Here is a 21,065-nt window from a genome sequence, read left to right as displayed (position 1 = left end):
AGAAGGCCATCTCTGAATTGAGGAGAGGGCCTAAGGGTTAATCTTTGTTGGGATTGCAGCCATTACGCAACTCTCTGTGAATGGTACTCATGGTCATTGATCAGTGGTTGTTGATAATGGTCACGACAATTTGCATATTAATAATCACAAAACTGACCTCACAACCCATTGCTCGCCAGTGGTGCTAGTTTCAGTCATTATGCAAATGTACTCTTTATAAGGTTAGGGAAACCTGCAGTCAGCTGATACTGGAAAAGTCACTTGGATGAGTGACAAAACATTTCTCCCACTGAAAATGCAAGGTCGAGATAAACAGAATCAACTTTTCTGAGTTTTTTTTATCTAATATTTTAGTGGTTCAAAGGTTAGAGACATGCATGTCACCGATGTTGTCTATGGAAATGGTAGGCTCATAAAATAAATTCCTAACCCTAATTTATAATGTCTACTTTTACTATCTAAGATTCGCATGGTTCATTTGAATTGCTTCCACTCTGCGCAGATTTGGGAAATAATAGCGAAGTATGACACAGGCTGCACACCGGGTGGAGGAAAGGACAGCATGAATGTTTTCTATGATGCTGGACTGTTGTTTGTGGCCAGCACTACTTCTGGAACACCACATAGAACAGGTTACCCTACTTCACTCATCACACTGACTTTGGCAAAGTAATGTAACAGTGACTAACTGAGAACCACACAAACTAATTTCCTTTTCTCCTATAAAACAAGGAAACCAGTGATGGTCCTTTTTAGGTTGCCACTGGCCATGCAAGCCCACTACCTCTTTATTTTCTGTTGCTTGTAGGTCATATTAAAAAAATTACTATATAGAAACAGTATAATGAGGGGATATAACATAGTTAGCTTCTGTTGGTGCACCCTGCCTTGTCAAAATTTGTTCATTTACTACTGTAGAAATATACCTTCTTCTCAAAGCATTAATCTCCCAAAGTACAGGCATACTTTCAAAATCAACTTAGAAAGAATAATTTGATTGCCTTAAAGCGTTAACTATAACCTTTAAGTTCCTACTTCTGTGTTTTAGTGGCTTCTAACATAAACTATTAGGAGAAAATAAAGAATACGATATAATCTCTTATTCTTTGAATGCAGGTGTTTTCAGTCTCTAGCCATGCAGTCTGCCTTTTCAAACATTTGTGAAAGAATGGGTACATCTAAAGAGATCACTGAATTTGCCACCACTGTAACAAGTCAGTTTGTTAAATTTCTTCCCTCATAGATATCCCATGATCAGCTGTAAGTAGTGTTATATGAAAGTGAGATTAAGCCATTTCTAGCGACTGTGTTTTAAACTGTAATTGATGTCTTAGGATTGCTATCCAAAAGAGAGTGCTTTTTTCTGTTTTGAAAAATCAGATTTGAAGTGTCCTGCCACCAGCAGAAGGAAACGATCTACCACTTTGATTGACCTCAGAACCAGCTTGAGTGAGTATCCTAAACTACCAAAGATAGACATTGCTATTTCTATTCTGTCTTTGATAGAATGAACTGTCTATCACACTTACTTTACTAGTTTCTTTAAGCTTGCTGCTTTGCTGAAACCACTTCCCAGAAGCATGTTGTTGTGATGAGAACCTTTGTGCTGATTGACCCCATGCAGGAAAGTGTCATGGTGGTTTATATTTGACTGCAAAGTTCACAGACAGTTGGCAGGTAAAAACAAAGTGCACAGTCAATAGAAGAAAAACGAGAAAGAAAAAGAAAGAAAAAAAACAACAATAACAAATGGTTTGTGCAAAAACAGTCTGGCAATTATAGCGTTTTCTTTTTATCTAGGATAAAAGAGGGTTTCAGACTCAATCCAAGCTTTCACTTATTTATTGCCTCAAGCAGTTCAAAAATAATTCAAGTACTTGGATGTCTCTCCAGTTAGAAAACCATAGTCTGCAGCCGTTTCTGGGGAGAGATAGCCCTAACTTAGCGGTACACAAATTCATAAAAGAGAATGTGCTTCCATCTGATTGGTCAGAAAACCATTGGAGGCTTGGACCAGCTTGAGTGCTGTATTTAAGGCATTGCATGGGTTAGCACCCTCATAGCTTTCTGATCTTTCAAATTGGTACACTCCTGCAAGATCACTGAGGTCTGCGGATCAAATGCTCCTAGCTGTCCCGAGGTCCAGAATAAAGCACAGAGGAGATCGGGCCTTTCCTGTGACTGCTCCTCAACTGTGGAACAAACTGCCCCTTCATATCAGAACCTCCCCAACATTGGACACTTTTAAAACCCGCCTGAAAACCCACTTTTATTCCTCAGCTTTTATATCAGAATGAGTTTGTACTACTTTTATTTATCTTATTTCTTACTCAAATCTTCTCATTTTATGATTCTTTTTCTCAACTTTTGTCATGTCTTCCTATGTTTTTATCTCTTTTGATGATCTTAAATGTATAACACCGTCAACAGTTGTCGTTTCAAATGTGCTATATAAATAAATTTGACTTGACTTGACTAGACTTCATGCGTCTGTGGCAGCATCTATCTGTGAGAGCTATTGTTTCTTGACCTTGCTCTGGTTCACTCCCGCATATCTACATCAAGCATTTGTCTTGTGAGAAAATTTCGTTAAACAAGTTTATACTGGTTTAACTAATTTCCAGTAAGAGTGTCATGATAACTATGTGCAGTGATTATAACATTGGTCTTAAGAGCTGTCTTATAGAAGACTACCATGACCTGGATAACTGAGAACCTACAGAGACATGTTACTTACAAATGAAATATCAGACAGAAAATACATAATCAGACTATATCCACCCATTTGCACAAACTCTACATAAACCTTGCACTGTGCACTCCACCACACTTTCCCATCGAGTGAAGCACATTCAAGCTTTTCACCATTACTCAAAGTCTCTTTTTGTAAACTGGAAAATAAAACTACAAACCACTGTCACAGCCACTTTATTTGTTAAATTGTCATGTTAAAATATTTACAGACAAAAATGTCATCGTCCCTTTGTAGATGATCATTCTTAATGAACTTTAAACGCTGTAATCTAAAGGTTTTTCTCTGTGGTTTCCTTTTTTTCAGTATCTAAATACCAGGACAAAGAACAAATTGAGTGCTGTTTAGATGGCATGAAGGATATTCCTGTTCCATACACTTGTGAGAGGCGACGCGACTATGTTGTGGGTGGTCCAGGCTGTGCCGAGGCTTTCCTTCACTGCTGCAAGGAGATGGAAAAAGTGCATGTTGACAGGAAAGAGGAAGCCCTCAAACTGGCTCGCAGTAAGAGATGGGGACTGGGGATGAGAAAACTGTTTTTGGGTAGATCACGGTAGTGGTAGTTTATATATTTAGTTGTATACTAGTTTTTAAAAACTCATTCTCATCACATAAAAAGTATAACAGTACTTTTTGATCACATCTTTTAGGTGAGTGGGATGATGAATACATAGACAGCTATGACATCTCTGTTCGGACAAGTTTCCCCGAAAGCTGGCTTTGGATTAACGTCACACTACCAAACTGCACTCACAACCTCAAAAGCTGGTAAGTACAGCCAATAAAAAGCAATGCACAAAAACTCATGCCACTTCTCTAAGGAATCCTTTTTGCCACTGAAACTGATGGGACTTTTCTATTTCAGCCGCACAACATTTGAGAAAGATGATATAACTTTACCAGACTCAATTACAACCTGGCACTTTACTGGCATTAGTATGTCAAGAACTCATGGTGAGAATTGTTTCTGTGCACAAATTTTTTATATGTACATTTCCTTTCTTGAAATTGTTACACCAACCTTAGCTTTTAAAAAATATATATATTGATCTATCAGTTCAACAGAAAGCTGAAACTATATGTAAACATTTTTATACAATATGTACATATGGCCAAAGAAAGATGAAAAAATTTGGTTTGGTGTCAAGGGTATCACGCACAGGTAGGAGAGCTCCCCAGATTGGACAACTCACAACATAAAACTGATGAGTCAAAGTAGTCCGTTGGCTAAAGTTGTTACAGTTGTTGGCTAAAGTGAAGAAGTACAACTCATGTTATTGTTTTAGATTTAACATAAATGGTATTTTATATTTCCATTCACAAATGTCTTGCTCTTTCTTTTGCTTTTGTTTTATGTTTATTTGTCTCTCATTTGAAGGGATCTGTGTGAGTGATGATTTAGAGATCTTAGTAAAGAAGGATTTCTTCATTGATCTCAGACTGCCATACTCTGCAGTCCGTGGAGAGCAGCTGGAAATTAAAGCAATCCTCCACAACTATGAAGAAGACCCTATCAGAGTGAGTCTGTGCTATTAAACCCCAATGTGCAGAATTAGTTAGAACTGCTGGAAATACCATGTCAAGATGCCAAGAGGAGGATTGATGAGACTGATGTTTAAAAAATATGATTTAGTGTCAAGGGTAACAAGTAGGTTTCTGCAAAATCTCTCCTAATGGAATTAAAATTATTAAAACAAGTCAACCAGCATCTTTTAATCTCTACACTTAAAATTTTAATGATGGTAGTGGGCCAACTATATGTTATCACATGTGACTTTCACAGTCATGGAATTATTCAGTGATCCCATATTCCATACAAAGCATCTGCATTGTATGTTTTCCACCTGTTTAGGTTTTTGTTGTGGCTTTTAAAAAAAAATCTACCCTCCATCTTTACCCATTTCAAGGTGCGTGTGGATCTGAAAGAAGAAACCAACTTGTGCAGTGCAGCTCATAAGCGTGGGACGTATCGTCAGGAGGTCACCGTTGGGAGTGAAACAACACGGGCTGTAGCATTTACCATTATCCCCATGAAGGAAGGACTTTTTCCTATTGAGATTAAAGCAGCTGTTAGAGGTGGCAACAGTGATGGTATCAGGAAGATGCTGCGGGTAGTGGTAAGGAAGATTTGTTGCAGCGCTCGATATATCATATGAGAATGGTTTAAACCTCTCATTTCTGTCTCAGAGCAATTTACTCAGTCAGTGTTTACTCCTTATCTTAAAACTACTGTTTTTCCAGCCTCCAGGTGTACTAACAAATAATACAAAGACTCTACTATTAGACCCTGCTAGGAAAGGAAGAGGTAACTTTACTTTTTAAATAGCTGCAATGTGCGAAATATATATAACTTATATTTAACAAAATATATTTATTTATTATTTATTTGTTTATTTTATATACAATCATTTCAGAATCCACTAAATTCTCATCTGTCTCTTCGATTAGATGGCAAACAAGTGGAAATCATCAAGAGTGCCATTCCTGAAACAGATATGGTTCCAGATACAGCTGCAAGCACACAAATCTTTCTAAGTGGTAAGACTAAGAACCTTATTTTCCCAAAGCTAACACTTCTTCCATAAAGTATACACAAGAAAATCATATGCTAAGCGATTTTGAAGAAACAGTGGTAGCTACCCGACAATGATCATTACATCTATGCCACAGTGTGCGCCTATCTGAGTTCGCACTGAAAATATTGAAACAGTTACAGATTGGTTTATTTAAAAACCCATGCAAGTCCATTGCAAACTAATATTACTCATAATTCAAAAAGTTGATGTGACTGTAAAAAAAACAAAACAATTGAAAGCAGATTTGGAATCATCCTTAAAAACTGCTTTAGAAAAGTGTGTTGTGGTTTCTGATGATTACAAAAAGATTTTTTTTGTTGACCTTTGTAATCAATCGATTAGCCCCATTTCCAACTCAGTAACTATGGGTTTTCTTATGTCTATACAGGAAGAGAGCAAATGAGCACACTATTGGAGAATGCCATTAGTGGTAAATCTATGGGCACACTAATCCAACAGCCCGGTGGCTGTGGAGAACAGAACATGGCTGGCATGACCTTGCCTGTTATTGCAACCATGTATTTGGACAAAACAAATCAGTGGGAATTTGTGGGCTTTGAGAAGCGTAACGAAGCTCTTCAGCACATAAAAACAGGTAGCTTGACACACAGAGGCATGCAGACAAGATCTCGAAAATAGTATCAAATCAGCAAATTTCAGTCAACTGCTGACAGGTAATTAACGAAATGTTTTGCCTTTGGTTTTGTCCAGGTTATGCAACTGAACTTACTTATCGAAAGCAAGATGGCTCTTTTGCAGTGTTCCCAAATCAAGATGGCAGCACCTGGTGAGTCACCAAAACTCCAAAATGATTGTTAGATAATGGATGTATTGTTTTAGGGAAAAATAAATAATCCAGAGGTGCTCATGTTCTCTCTTCTGTAAGGTTGACTGCCTACGTTGCCAAGGTTTTTGCAATGGCTTATGACCTGATCGGAGTAGATAAAAATGTGATCTGTGATGCCATCAAGTTTCTCATCCTGCTCACACAGCAACCTGATGGCATGTTTAAAGAAATTGGATATGTGTACAGTCAATCAATGCGTGTGAGTTTCCTAATTTTAATAAAATCATTTATTAAATTTGGTTGTATACAAAAATGAAATGTTTACCTTTTTATGTGTGTATGTGTAGAGCGATCTGTTAGGAACAGATTCAGATGCCTCCATGACAGCCTTCTGCCTGATTGCTATGCAGGAGTCTCGTGAAATTTGCAGGTCCTCTGTTAATGTGAGTATATACCTACATAAACTGTTCATCCACTAGATAAAAAGAAATACATCGTGTGAATAAAAAATTAAACTGACTGTTCTATATAATTTACAAATAAATTGGAGAACAGCATAACAGAACTGGCATTAGGAAAGTTACATCAAAGACCATATACTATATCTGGATGTGATATTTGCATCTATGTCTCATTGAGCTTCTGGATTTATCTTATATATTTCATTTGGTGTCTATGCTTCATGTGCAGAGTTTACAAAACAGTATTAATAAAGCAGTGGCCTACCTGGAGAAGCGTCTACCCAGCCTCACTAACCCGTATTCTGTCGCAATGACATCATATGCCCTGGCTAATGAAAACAAACTGAACAAGGAGATCCTCTTCAAGTTCATCAGTGCAGGTGGTTTCACACAGTTGTCCTAAACATAAGATTAAATTAGTGTATTAATGCTTTTGGGATCCAGATATGTTTGAGGACTACTTTGTCGAGTCAGTTGAGTTCATCCCAAACAAGGTATACAAATGTGATCAAAAAGTTCCAAATTCCGCAGATAAAAATCAGAAACCTTGTTTTTAATTAAAAAAAATATCCTTACCAAAGATATTTAGAAGTACACGGGTACTTCTGCACTGCCCTGAACATGGCTCTATTTTAACAGTATTTTAACAGATACTGACCACATTCACAGTGTAAAAACCTGTGAATGTGGGCAAAAAATGCTAATTATGACTGAGCTCATCTGAGGTGTCAACTATGAGATGATCCCCAGTATGACTCTTGAGTAAGTTTGAGATAGAGCTGATATTTACTCTCTGTTTAAGTTTGAGGTCTGTGTAAAAACTGCAAGTGCAAGCAATCTTTGGTTTACAAAGATTAAAAATTTTAATTTTATTTATTCTTATTATATATATATATATATAGCTGTCAGACTCCACAGCTGTCAGACTCCTGAACTCTGCCTCCTGACATCTGACCCACGTTAAACTCATGGACTGAACATACACACACCCACAACCACTAGCACTTTACCACTACTGTATAGTTCTGTGTAGATAATCATTCTGTACATACGATAATTTTTAATCCCACAACTGTTTATAACTTACATAGTTCACATTCTGTATAACTGTATATCTCAGATTTCTGTATAGTTTTTATTTCATATTTATATCCTGTTCATAGCCTGTACATAGCTTGTACTCACTACAGCCTGTACATACTTATAGTTATAGAATATTCATAACATACTTCACACTGTGTACATTATAACATACCATAATAGACCCATTTCTGTAATATACTTACACATCTCTATTATTGCTAAATTATATTGTAATATATCTATATCACGGCTAAAGCACTTTCTGGATGGATGCAAACTGCATTTCGTTGCCCTGTACCTGTGACATGTGCAATGACAATAAAGTTGAATTCTATTCTATTCTAATTCTATTCTATTCTATATATAGCATTATGTAGCGACAGAACAGTTGAGTCAAACTCATATCAAAGGGAATTCGCAGCTCTCACTTGCCTATTTGTTAAATGAAAATGCCTCCTGGTCAATTCCATCTACTAGTTAAAATCACACAACTAAAAACAGAGGCTCTTGGGAGACAGCTCTCAAAAATGAAAGAAATGTGGAATCCTTCTACTTAGTGTCTTTGTGTGCTTCAAGATTTTGTTAACAACAACTAACAATAATAATAGTAATAATAAAACGAAATATATGTATTTGTAAAACTTCTTTGTAATTGTATGTATGGATCCTCCACAGACAGAACCCACTGGCAAGTACGTGATGAATTTTATTACACACTGGAGGCCACAGCTTATGCTCTGCTCGCACTTATCACGGCTGAGGTGAGCAAATCCCACTTACACTGAAAATACAACAGAGGTGTAATTCAACTCAAACCCCTCAAAACAAACTGGGACCATGACATAAACAAGTAAAGTTGATAAAGGCCAATACTAATGTTAGCTAACATGTAACACTTTTCAGTCTTGAATGGCTTAAATGACTTTGTGATTTTTATTTTTTTAAGTTGTCTTGAAAAATAGTTGGCTTAGTTTTCTGAAGGTCTTTCAAAGCTGTTTTTTTTTTAATTTATTTTAGCTTTTTTATTCACATAGGTTAATAATCAGCATGTAATAGGCTCATAGTAACATGCAAACTGAAATTTCTTCAATATTTGAGATTTCTGGATTGATTGAGTTTTTATTGGGGAGGTTAAATTTTTTTGACTAACAATGGCACAAGACGAAAAGTCAGCAGAGAGACTAAACATAGTCCTGTTATCAGGGACAAGAATTTGTTGTTCCGGAGCCGCATGAGTGAGGGAGATGATTGTTTGGGTTAGTGCGAAGAACTGCACCAACTTCGCAGTTGTTCTTAATGTCCATCACTGGTCATCTATTTATGTGCTATCTATTTATTTATGTTCCCAGAAAACTGAAGCCTCTTCTATCATAGTGTGTTGATGACATCAGCCTCATGTATATGTGGTTTTAGTCCCAGTCCCTTCAGTTCTCCTTGCATTCTGCATGTGCAACTGCTCTTACTTCTGTTATTAAACATGGCCATGAATTCTACTGTTTGTTTGTTTAATGATTCAGACAAACATTTTTTCCATGACTGCGGGATATGTCTTCTGACTTAGTTGTTTATGTTCTGTTATTAAAGGCCTATGAGGAAGCCACACCTATTGTGAGATGGCTTGGCCAATACCAACAGGGAGATGGAGGTTATGGGTCAACTCAGGTAAAACAAAAGTCCCTCTGACAATTTATTATGTGTCTGTGAAGCAAAACCTTGCCTATTTTTTTTGTCAGTATAGAAAGACTCAGTCTTGTGTGTATATTCTTCTTCAGGCTACCATAATGGTGTACCAGGCAAGTTCAGAGTACTGGATCAATGCTAAAGAACCAGAGTATAATGTGAATGTAGACATCCTGCTACCCGGCAGAACAAACACTGACAAGTACAGCTTCAACAAGGAAAATCATTTTACCACGAGAACATCAAAGGTGAGCAGCCGGGCATCTTGTGCAAACAAGTAAGTGTGGTGGTGAGTTTGGGATTTGGGAATGGGGAAGAGAAAACTTCAGCTCTCGTTTCACCAAAAGAATTACTGGAGAAAAATGAAATTGAGGTTAAATGGGACATGAAGCAAAAACTAGTCCTGAACTTGCATGAGCCAGTTAGAGGTAACAACAATTTGGCAGCGAGTGAAGGTACAAGTCCTGCATGTTGATGAGGATACTGGAACCAGGTGTGAGAGCTGAAGCCCAGAAAAATCCAAAGCGCCACTGGAAGGTGGGCCCAGTAAGAACACTTGACTCATATTTCCAGCTTGACTGCACAGATCATGACAGTACAGCCTACAAAGACAATGTTACAAATCTTGGCCAGTTTGCTGCAGTAACTAAAGTTATTTTAATATCTGTTAGCTGGAGCTGAGCTTAGTGTCCCTATCACTCATGTTGAGCTGTTTTTGCATCAGTGAAACCAAATGTATAGCTAAACTTCAGGCTTATCGTTAATTCATAATCATTTACTTATACATTTATTTATTTACATTTGCAGACCTATAAACCTGAGTGTTTAGTTGTAAGTTTTAGATGTTATTGGTGTTTTTCCACAACCCATCCCACTCTGTATCCCACACACTGAACTCCCTCTGCCAGTGGAAAGCCAAAGTTTTTAGTGGGCAGTTAGTTTTTAGTGGGCAATGTTTATCAAATCAACCTGCTAGGAGGATCGTTGGGAACAAGAATTTTCATAAATAAAATAAAATACAAATAAAATACAAAAATTAATAAAATTCTGATTTTCATTGAAAAATGAATTTAAAAAAGATTAAAAAGGAGAAAGGATAATGTGGCATAACATGATTATGTCATTTAAGCTTATTTATATTTCTATTAATTTTTTTCTCAATATTTTTTACCATTTTTAATATTTTGAATCTCAACAGTTCCCTGCTATAAACAAGGATATACAAGTGAATGCCACAGGAAAAGGAGAAGCAGTTTTAAAGGTAAATATGGCACTCATTCATGTAATTACATGTGCTGCGTACATTTGCAACAGCTTTGTAGATGTTTAGCTTTAGTATTACGATTTACAATTTAAAAAAGGGGTCCTTGTTAAAAGAAATGTATAGTTGTTGTTGTTTTTTTTAATAAATGCATATCTAAAGAAAGGTTAACTAATTTTTAGTTTAAAATGAAGAATTCAGGGTTGTTGACGGGTATGTAAGGTTCATTAGTAAACATTAGTACTGCTCTTTATCAACTCTCTACTTATTACCAACTACAGTTTGCTAAAAATGTATCTTTGAATGAGAAAAATGCTGAACAATTGAAATACTATAAAAAGAGACTGAGATCAGCGAAACATTTGCTCCTTTAAGTGTTAAAGGATGAAGCTTTCATTAGAAATCTATTTCTACACTCAAGTGAGCTCAGATTAATAACTTATTCCTCAAAGCACATTACCACCTCAGTCCAATACGAGTAAGATCTTTCTCCCATTTTCAGATCATGTCGCTGTATTACGCTCTGCCTAAGGTATTAGAGAAGGACTGTGAGTTGTTCAGCTTGTCTGTGCAGATTGTCCCAGGTAAATTTCAATCTCCATCTCTCGCTGTTGTTGTTGGTATATATGAGTGTCTGTCTGTCTTTTTTGTATTTTGCTCATCAAATGCATTGCTTTTGCAGAGAAACTAGATGACAATGAGAAGATATACAAGCTGACAATAGAGGTTTTGTAAGTACTACCAAATTGGACTGTCTTGAACAGCACATTCAAATAAATTTCTATGCTTGTGTTTTTGTTTTAACCAATCTATTTGTTGCCTATGCAGGTTTAAAGAGGAGCGCAATGCATCCATGTCAATTATAGATGTTGGTTTGCCAACTGGATTCACATTTGACAAAAATGACTTGGATGCTGTAAGAGCTTAAAAGGACACAAGTATACGAAGCAAGAATGCACAATAACTAATTATTTGTACTAACCAGTTACTTTTAAATTCTGTGTGTGCAGTTGTCTAAAAGCCACTCCAGGATCATTTCAAGATATGAAAGCAATACGGATCTTTCAGAAAGGGGCTCGCTCATCATTTACCTGAATAAGGTAAGATCGTCTGTATGGCTTCTTTCTGAAATTCAGATGACTTATGTTTGTGTTTCTTTTGTGACTGATAGGTTGCCTTTTATTTATATAATCATAGACATACTTCACTACTAAATATGTTCGATATAATAGCTACTTGATATACTTCAAAGAGCTACTGTGTTGATTTCTCCTCAAATTTAGGTAATTTTAACCCCATTTTCTCAAGTATGCCACTGTTAAAGGGTCATCCCTGCCTAATTACAAAGTCTGCTGTTCAGCATGTGTGTTTCAGTTGTGTTTTGCACTACCTACACATATTTTACCTTTGTGGGACACCTCTCCACAGATTAGTAGTGTACAGCCAGAGATAATCACTTTCAGGATCCATTCAACTATGGAAGCAAGCTTCTTGCAGCCAACTGCAGTGTCCGTCTATGAATACAATAACAGTGAGTCTCTAAAATCTCAGACAAATATAACAAATGTCAGTTCCCAAAAACACGATGGGAATTTTATGGTTTTCTTGGTCAAGAAAGACTGTAATATATCCAAGATATATATATATATATATATATATATATATATATATATATATATATATATATATATATATATATATATATATATATATATATATATGTATATACTGTATATATATGTTTATATTGGCTGGTGGGACATCCCATGAGTGAAAACAAAGTATTTTTCAACATCTTCTTTTCTTGCAGAGAAACCTTGTGTGAAATTCTATCACCCTGAACGGAAAAATGCAGAACTAATGAGGCTGTGTAGAGGAAGAAGGGAATGTGTATGTGCAGAGGGTAAATACTATTACCACACTATCTACTTATATATTTATTCTGTTTGAAACTTAAAGAAACAGTCAGTGACAAAAAACATTAACACTTACCTTGAAAGATGCAACCTTGATTGAAGGTTTGTGTGTTAGCAGAGCATCACATGCTGCAGACAACAGAATAGTAGCTACTAATTTCTTTTAGTCCTTTGTCAATCACAACAAATTGGAGGGCATGTGGACAACCATACAGTCTCACATCCCCCTCTAGTTACAAACTATACAATATTTTATCGTAATCAGAGCTTTGAATACTCATATATTTAGAAAGTAGCATGCTTGCATAATATTTTTGTGCTCTCAAGTATTTCTTAAATTGCATGTATCTTATATGTATGTATATATGTATCTTTTACAGTCAAATCCACCAGTTGTAGGACAGTTACACGTTTTTTCAAATTTTGTCTTTGTACATCACCACAGTGGATTTCATATCAAACAATTACGATGTGACTAAAGTGCAGATTTTCAGCTTTAATTCAAGAAGTTTAACAGAAGTATTGTAACAACTTTTGCAGTGTTTAAGAATTAAAGACATTTTTATATCTTATCCCCATTTTAAGAGGCTCAAAAGTAATTAGACAACTGGATTCTTTCCATGGTTAAGAAAAACTCCTTCACATTATGGCACTCATATCATTGTCTAGTCTACTATCAAGAGATTCCCCTGATTAAAAACATATGAAAACCTCTGGTTACACTCAAATTAGACTTTGACAGAAAACCTCTAAAACAGCCTGCACAGTTCTGAAAAAAAAAAAAAAATTGGAAAGATGAAACCAAGCTCATGATTAGAAGCATTCCAGATCATCTCTCAAACATTAACCAAATGTTATGGCATTAGCATGTATGGCTGGCAGTGGATTCTGGTCACTAATATTTATTGATACGTGATTATATAAGTAGTAGGATGAATTCCGAATTGTACGAGGCTACACTATCTGTTCTAATTCAGCCAAATTCTTTAAAAATGCTTGAACAGTAGGGCTGGGTATCCTCACTAATTTTTATAACTGATTCTATTCAGATTCACTAGGTTCCAATTCGGTTTGATCCCTGATTCGATTTGATTCCATTTCATTGTGACTCTTTCAGTCAGAAATATTATACTTCTGATCATTTATCAGTACATATCCATATTTTTATATCAATGTATAAAAACAAAGTTGACACTTGTGGGACTTCAACAGAGGTGTAAGCATCACAGCAGATGCCTTTGTGTCAAAGTAACTGAGGATAAAACACAGAAACACAGGAAAGGAGATTTTCCTGGCCTGGCCTGGCTTTTTTTTAGCGGATAACCTGTCTTGAAAATATTCTGCAGTCAATCAAAAATTGAAGAAAACCATGAATCAAGTTACAGAGGGTTTTTTTTTTTTTTTTTTTTTTTTTTTTTTTTTTTTTACAAAAATTAGTTTTCCAATTTGGCATAATCTGTGAAAGTTTAAATTTCTTTGGTATCCGTTTGATCAGAGGTGGCAACAAGCTGTAAATGTCCAGAACTTCAGGGAACTGTCTAACAAAATAGTTGTGTCCATTGCATGTAGACAATAAGAATGGGCTACATGCATCACATTAGAATGATAAGAAATATTTAACCTGTCAGAGAGGATTAGAAGTGATGATTATTAAATGTCCAACTCTTCTACATATGTCACAGTAACTTCTGAATAAATAACGAGTCATAAACAAATGAGTGAACAGTGAAACAAAATACAGAAAAAGTTATAACTTTTATATTTTATAAGTTTCAACGACAACAAAAACAATAATAATGATATTGATAACAACAATAATGATATTAATGATAATGATAATATTAATGATACAATTTGTTGGTGCCTTTCACAGCACTCATCTTACACCACACAATTACAATGTTGAAAGAAAATCAACATCTAGGAATAATATGAACAGCTGAACGCATTCACATCTGCTCAGTCATTCGAGTCATCGCTTGTGAATTTACTTTGGACCAATGCTGTATTTCCAGAGAATTGCAGTTCTCAGAGAAAGAATGAAATCAGCAATGAAGATCGCATTACAAAGGCCTGTGAAGTTGCACATGATGGCAGTATAGATTTTGGTAAGAGAGATTTGTTAATGAAAAAGTGAGAAAACAAGCAAATGGTTTAACGATCTACAACTTGTTTCTTCTCAGTTTACAAAGTGAGAGTGGAAGAGTTGGAACCCTACTGGTCCACTGACTTTTACAGAGTGCAAATTCTTGAAGTCATCAAGGAAGGTGGGTGTTAATTTCCTTTTTCTTTAATGATTTTCTATTAAGCTATGTGGTTCATAGGTAGACATAAAGCTTATATATATACATATGTATATATATGTATATATATGTAAATTCCACAGATCGCATTTCTTCTCAGTAAAAGAAATTTCAGGAAAGTCAAAGGAGTTTGCAAAGAAAAGCGTCTGGACTTCTTTAAGTTGCTTGAAGACGTTTCACCTCTCATCCGAGAAGCTTCTTCAGTTCTAAGGTCAAATGGCCGAGAGTCCCAGATTTAAACCCAGTGGGAGTATCCCCCCAAGGAGGGACAAAGGACCCCCTGGTGATCCTCTAATCACATGCGCCAAGGTGTGAAAGCGGGTGTGGGACCTAATCAGCCAGGGTTTCGGGTGAGCCCATTGTGAAACCTGGCCCCACATTGTCATGTGAATTCCTGAGGTCAGATGGCCCAGGATGTGAGTGGGCGTTAAGGCATCTGGGGAGGGAACTCAAAACTGGATTATAGATGGCAGACAGTTGGTGTCGTAAACCACCGCCTCTGTTCAAAGGGGGGTCCTTTGTCCCTCCTTGGGGGGATACTCCCACTGGGTTTAAATCTGGGACTCTCGGCCATTTGACCTTAGAACTGAAGAAGCTTCTCGGATGAGAGGTAAAACGTCTTCAAGCAACTTAAAGAAGTCCAGACGCTTTTCTTTGCAAACTCCTTTGACTACGATGACCTGGATGACTGAGAACCTTCACAGACAAATTTCAGGAAAAAAAATCTTTTTTTCTTCTACTTTGTCTTCTAACTGCAGGAAATACCGATGTTGGTCCAGAAGGTCAACCACGCACATTCCTTAGCTCTCAGCACTGCAGAGAGCCTCAGGGTCTAACAGCAAGTAAAACCTACCTTATCATGGGCACATCCAAAGACATTTACAAAGATGATGAAAAAAGAATGTGAGTTTTTATATGTGTGCATGTGTGTGGATCTTGTGCATTTCTTCTTTTTTTTTTTAACTCTTTTACTGAGAAAGTACATTAGACAATAGCATTAGTTTAACTTTCTATATTGCTTTTGCTTTCACATTTTTTAACTTTTAGTTATAAGAACAGAAGAAAAACAAATCAAAAACAAAACAAACAAACAAAAGCCTGTTGGAACTTGGGTGAGGGGTAGCAGGGTAGCCAAGTTACCATCACAGTATTAGCATGAGTATTTGAATCAGTGCAGGAGCATAAAAAGTGGCAAGGTTCATAGAAAAATCACACCTCACAGGCTCAACATATTCTGTCCACTTAGACCAGGGGTGTCCAACTCCAGGCCTCAAGGGCTGGTGTCCTGAAAGTTTTAGAAGTGTCCTTGATCCAACACAGCTGATTTAAATGGCTAAATTATCTCCTTAACATGTCTCAAAATTCTTCAGATGCCTGGTAATGAACTAATCATTTGATTCAGGTGTGTTGACCCAGGGTTATATCTAAAACCTGCAGGACACCAGCCATTGAGAGCTGGAGTTGGACACCCCTGACTTAGACCATATTCTGTAGAAGGTATCCCTCTGCACTTTGAAAAAGAAGGACAGTTTTTCCATTGTATAGGTCTCTTGTGTAGAATATATCCAGTCTTCAGTTATTGGTGGTTCAGGCTTGAGCCATCCACTTGTGAGGGCCTTTTGTACTCACTGCCAGTAGCATATACAAAGGTTTTCTATCATTAGAATTCAGTTTATTCACTGGTATGTTACACAGAAATATGGTTTCAAAGGTTAAAGGAAAACTGAACGGCTGAACGTCTACCCTGAGGTACCCCTGAGCAAGGTACCGTTCCTACACACTGCTCCCTGGGCGCCCAATGGCTGCCCACTGCTCCACTGAGTGAATGGGTTAAATGCAGAGAGGAACTTCCCCACGGGGATCAATAAAGTATATATTATTATTATATTTTTTTGTATTGCATTTGATAGATTGTTGTTAACAAAAAGTTGCCAAAAACGCCCAATGTTAATTTTAGACAAAGAAAGAGTTTCGTCCATAACATTTTGAAATTATGGCAAGTATTGATCATGTTTATGAGATCGAGGTCTCCAAACTCTTGTATCAAATATGATACAAAAGGGTATTATAGAAAGACTTTTTTTCTTATGTCCATTGCATATATATCATCTGTTTCTTTTTTTAATTTTATTATATCTGATTTAATATCAGCATTCAGCATCACAGAATGTAGATGTTGCAGATCTAACAATTTCTCTTCCAAGTGAAATTTTTCCCAACTTGATTTTTTCAGGTAGGAGGATATACTATTTATTTTCCCTCTAATCAGTGCCTTCAGTGTGCAACATAATATTCCCCGTGACACCACCTCATTCTCGTTATGATCTAGATAAATCTCTATTTCTTTTTTCAAACTCTCTTTAACATATGGGTAATTTAGAATGTTTGTGTTCAACCTCCATAAGGTAGATCCATTTATCCTGTTCAGGCAGATATCAACATAAATCGGATTATGATCTGAAATGGTACAGGGACCTATTTCACATCTTTTAATTCTAAATAGATCATTCTTAGATAAAAAAAAATATTGAAAGTCACCACCACATATAAAAGTTCCCAACAAGGTGACTCCTTGTTGTTGCTAAGATCTGCCTATACAAGGACCAGTCGCTGCCCATGGGTATATACACGTTTAAGAGACTGGTCATAGTACCCTCAGTCATTTTATGTCTACTTTCCTTGTCTTTATACTCCAATATATCTTCATAATTCAGACCTCCAGACAACAAGATTGCCACCCCCCCTTCACCTCCCAGAACTGTGAGAAGAATAAAAGACATGTTTAAAACCTAGCTTGTTCGGTTTTGCCTGATCTGCATCAGCTTGATGTGTTTCCTGCATCAAAACAATTTGGGCTTTGTCTCTTTTAAACTTTGAGGGCTTTCCACCTTTTCAGTGGATTATTTAGGCCATTGATGTTGATTGACACCAGTTTCATTAACCTGCTACTTATCTAAGTTGCAGCCCCTACAGTTATTATACACAGTTTGATGGGCTCCCCGCTCACCCTTGTAAACACTGAGCATAAAACACATAAAAAAGTTAACATCAAAGAGGAACAAAAATCAAACTGAGGTCCTAACTTCCAAGGTAAAGGTCCCTGAGATGGACCCTGCTTCACCTCCAAAGGCAGCATCTTCATCAGTCTGTGAAGGAGGTCCTTGATGGCTAAGGTCTCACCATAGAAACTAACTCTGAGAAAAATTTATTTATTATGCACCATAAACCAAATATAATAGTCTTAAGTATTGAAAACAGAGTGGGTAAACCTCAATTTCCTGAGGATGAAGGCGCTCTCCACCTGAAGGCTCTGAGTTTTTCTTTGTAGCCAGGGTCCCACTTCTTGTTTGCCATGCCGCTCCCTGGTTCTTTGCCCACCAAATTGAATTAAACTAAAACCAATTTGCACCAATCCTTTCCTGTATTGTATGAAATAAATCCCAAACAAACAAGCAAGGTAGATTTAAGGTTCAATCAAATGTTATCATGTTGCTGCTCATAGTGTTACAATACATATGATATTTCTGACTTTTTAAACTTGCCTGTGTGAAGACCCAATGTTTTTGGTTTTTTCCTCTCACTTTGCTTTGCTCAGATACCAGTATGTGCTTGGCGAGAGAACTTGGATTGAGTACTGGCCCACACCTGCCGAGTGCCAGACTAGGGAATATCGTTCTACCTGTTTGGGAATAGAGGACCTGGTCCAGGTATACAAAATCCATGGATGTCCAAGGAAGTGAACCTGATAACTACATAGAATTCTACTTTTTGTTTTGAATTTGCAAAATTTACAATTATGATATGGGATGCAAAAGTCATAATATTGCATCAGAACTGTTAATTAAAATGTCCGTATGTGTGCTAATTGAAAGTGGAATTTAAGTTAAATACAGGTCAGTGTGGATTAAAGTCTTTCATGCAATAAACACGATAAACTGAAAAAACAAACCTTACCTAATAATATCATCTTCAGCTCTTTAGATGCTAGTGTAATAAGTAGTTCTACTAGCACGTGCTACCTTTGTTAACAATACTGAATTTTGCTTCTTTATTTTCTCTCAAGCAATTAATAAACATAAAGCTTGATATGAAATGATGTTCATTGTTTGAGTTAACAATGTGCTACCTATTGATTTTACACATTTCCTGTTCATGCAGATCTTGCATTCTTGCAATGAGTTGTGCCCCTACCCTTACAAAATAACACATTCAAAACATTGTCTGATTTTTATTACATCGGGAATAGGCTCATCACATTATAATGATATAATGATAATAACCTGATATTTAAATAAAAGTTAAATGTTATTGGTACAAAGAGCACCATTTAAAAAACAATCAGATCTAACACAGAAAATGTAAAAAATAAAATAAAATAAACAAGAGCAAAACTGAGATAATGAAAATAAAATATTTAAGGTAAACAGAAGACCATATGGCGGCAGTTTACATTATTTACATAAGTGTAATGAGTTAAAGCAGTTTAGCAGACTTTTTACCGCTGTCCGCTGTCTAGCGCTGTTTAGTGCTGTTTAGCCGCTGTCCGACCAAAGTGTGCATTTTTGCACAGTTGTCATGCTGCTTTGTCATTTTTGAATCAGTTATATCAAATGGCAGTGGAGTGCCAAGATGCAGTGGAACAATGTAAAAGAGGGTCTTTCCAGCACTTCAGACACTACAAATGAATCTGCCTGTATAACCATCAACAGGCAAAATCACAACCACTTTTCTTTTACATTGACCACCTACTATATAGAGAGAGCAATAGACAAGAGTTATTTTTCATGTTTCAGCACCATAAAAACAGAAGTTATGTATTTAAAATGGCATGATATGGACCTGTAGCCTGGAGAAAAGCCACGTCCACCCCTTCCACTTTTGGATATTCTACAATGATAATTTTATTTATTTAAAATAATCAAATGTAAGGGAAAACAGTGTTTAAACAGAGTATTTAAATCACATTAAAGTACTACATTATTTTAATATTAATTACCATAATTTAATGCATTTATACTATAATTATCTGATAAATTATTACTTTCTTACCATTATATGATTCATATCTGTCAAGGTGAGGGACCTCTTTCTCAAACCTGCATGACTCAGGTCAAGCTCTTCAGTAGTACAGAGAGTGCTGGTTGTTCACTAAATATACATACACAATAAATGGCTTACAGGTTCTAGCCTTTCCTGGTTACAGTTGCAAGGGGGTAAAAGCTTTGTTTTTCCTTTTTGTTTGGCAAAGAAACCTGAAAATGACCTGCATGTGAGAGGTAAACATCATGTATGGACTTTATAGCATACTATTCTATAAAACAGGTAATTAATATGTAACAATAAATACCAAACTGTGACGCCTCCTCTAGAACTGATGATTTAATGTCTGTGCTTGTACATTTCTGTGTTCATTAATGGGAACTGAAGTTTGTTAGACTTGTTTGACTGTTGAATACTTTGTTTTAGGACATTTATCAGATCTTGAGCAGTAGCCTTCACACTGATCACACAAAGTTTTGAGGGGTGGTGGTGTTAGGGAGGGGGAAGCATCACAAGACAGAGGGCTGGCTCACACAAACTGGCCTACAATAACTTACAGTCCTTTTTAAAACTGGCATGCAAGAGTCATGCAGAGTCACTGGAAAAGACGTACGTGCAATTTAATAGTTCCACCTGAATTTGAGACAGCATTGCATAGATTTAGCTCACAGAAGCTTGGGATGGATCTGACAAACCATGCTGAATTCAAATTATATGGAAAATTACATAGGATTTGCTGTCCTTCTATTACACCCACCAAAAAACACACAAAAACACACACAAAAAAAACGCTGTGTAAAAAAAAGAATGCGTTAGAAAAAACAAACTTCTTTGCTTGAAGCTATAATTTTTAATTTCTGAATGTTATCTTGTGAGGGGTGGGGGATAGTATCAAAAAACTTTTGTTACTTCCTGTATCCAAGTTTCATTTTTCAGTTTCAGTTTTTATCTTTCAGTGTCATTTTTTCCAATACCAAAATCAAATTCTGGTCCATACTATTCCAGGCAAGTAGGGAAGTAAGGGTTCTGGGTAACGCAGCCTAGCCTAGCCTAGCCTCAGCCTCTCAATAAATGAGAAACAGTTGGATTTATTACCTGATGATGAGTAACTACGTTTTTAAAATAACCATAAAAAAAGCAAAATAGTCTTTCAAGGTCTGTATGCAAGGCAGTTATTTTGGTTTATATTTTGTATTGCTACATATC

At 36.3% G+C, this 21,065-nt stretch overlaps 1 protein-coding gene across 1 annotated transcript in view; it reads left to right on the top strand.

Moving 5' to 3' along the window:
* LOC100691917 (complement C3) overlaps positions 1-20,230 on the top strand; it is a 31,852-nt gene extending 11,622 nt beyond the window's left edge. The window contains exons 16-43 of the mRNA XM_005454829.4: positions 503-632; positions 1,381-1,449; positions 3,059-3,256; positions 3,403-3,520; positions 3,618-3,706; positions 4,131-4,270; positions 4,660-4,869; positions 4,994-5,057; positions 5,201-5,290; positions 5,717-5,923; positions 6,040-6,115; positions 6,215-6,374; positions 6,463-6,558; positions 6,806-6,956; positions 8,335-8,420; positions 9,244-9,321; positions 9,432-9,587; positions 10,538-10,600; positions 11,103-11,184; positions 11,283-11,331; positions 11,429-11,516; positions 11,611-11,700; positions 12,029-12,131; positions 12,411-12,503; positions 14,532-14,624; positions 14,700-14,783; positions 15,578-15,722; positions 18,415-20,230. Coding sequence (XP_005454886.2) covers positions 503-632; positions 1,381-1,449; positions 3,059-3,256; positions 3,403-3,520; positions 3,618-3,706; positions 4,131-4,270; positions 4,660-4,869; positions 4,994-5,057; positions 5,201-5,290; positions 5,717-5,923; positions 6,040-6,115; positions 6,215-6,374; positions 6,463-6,558; positions 6,806-6,956; positions 8,335-8,420; positions 9,244-9,321; positions 9,432-9,587; positions 10,538-10,600; positions 11,103-11,184; positions 11,283-11,331; positions 11,429-11,516; positions 11,611-11,700; positions 12,029-12,131; positions 12,411-12,503; positions 14,532-14,624; positions 14,700-14,783; positions 15,578-15,722; positions 18,415-18,559 — 3,153 coding nt within the window. The 3' untranslated portion in view covers positions 18,560-20,230. The remainder of the gene's footprint in view (positions 1-502; positions 633-1,380; positions 1,450-3,058; positions 3,257-3,402; positions 3,521-3,617; positions 3,707-4,130; positions 4,271-4,659; positions 4,870-4,993; positions 5,058-5,200; positions 5,291-5,716; positions 5,924-6,039; positions 6,116-6,214; positions 6,375-6,462; positions 6,559-6,805; positions 6,957-8,334; positions 8,421-9,243; positions 9,322-9,431; positions 9,588-10,537; positions 10,601-11,102; positions 11,185-11,282; positions 11,332-11,428; positions 11,517-11,610; positions 11,701-12,028; positions 12,132-12,410; positions 12,504-14,531; positions 14,625-14,699; positions 14,784-15,577; positions 15,723-18,414) is intronic.
* Positions 20,231-21,065: the final 835 nt, after the last annotated feature.

The sequence above is a fragment of the Oreochromis niloticus genome, linkage group LG6 (genome assembly GCF_001858045.2).
Source record: "Oreochromis niloticus isolate F11D_XX linkage group LG6, O_niloticus_UMD_NMBU, whole genome shotgun sequence".
Classification (NCBI taxonomy): domain Eukaryota; kingdom Metazoa; phylum Chordata; class Actinopteri; order Cichliformes; family Cichlidae; genus Oreochromis; species Oreochromis niloticus.
Note: the sequence above shows the minus strand (reverse complement) of the source record. Positions and strands in the feature narration are given on the sequence as shown.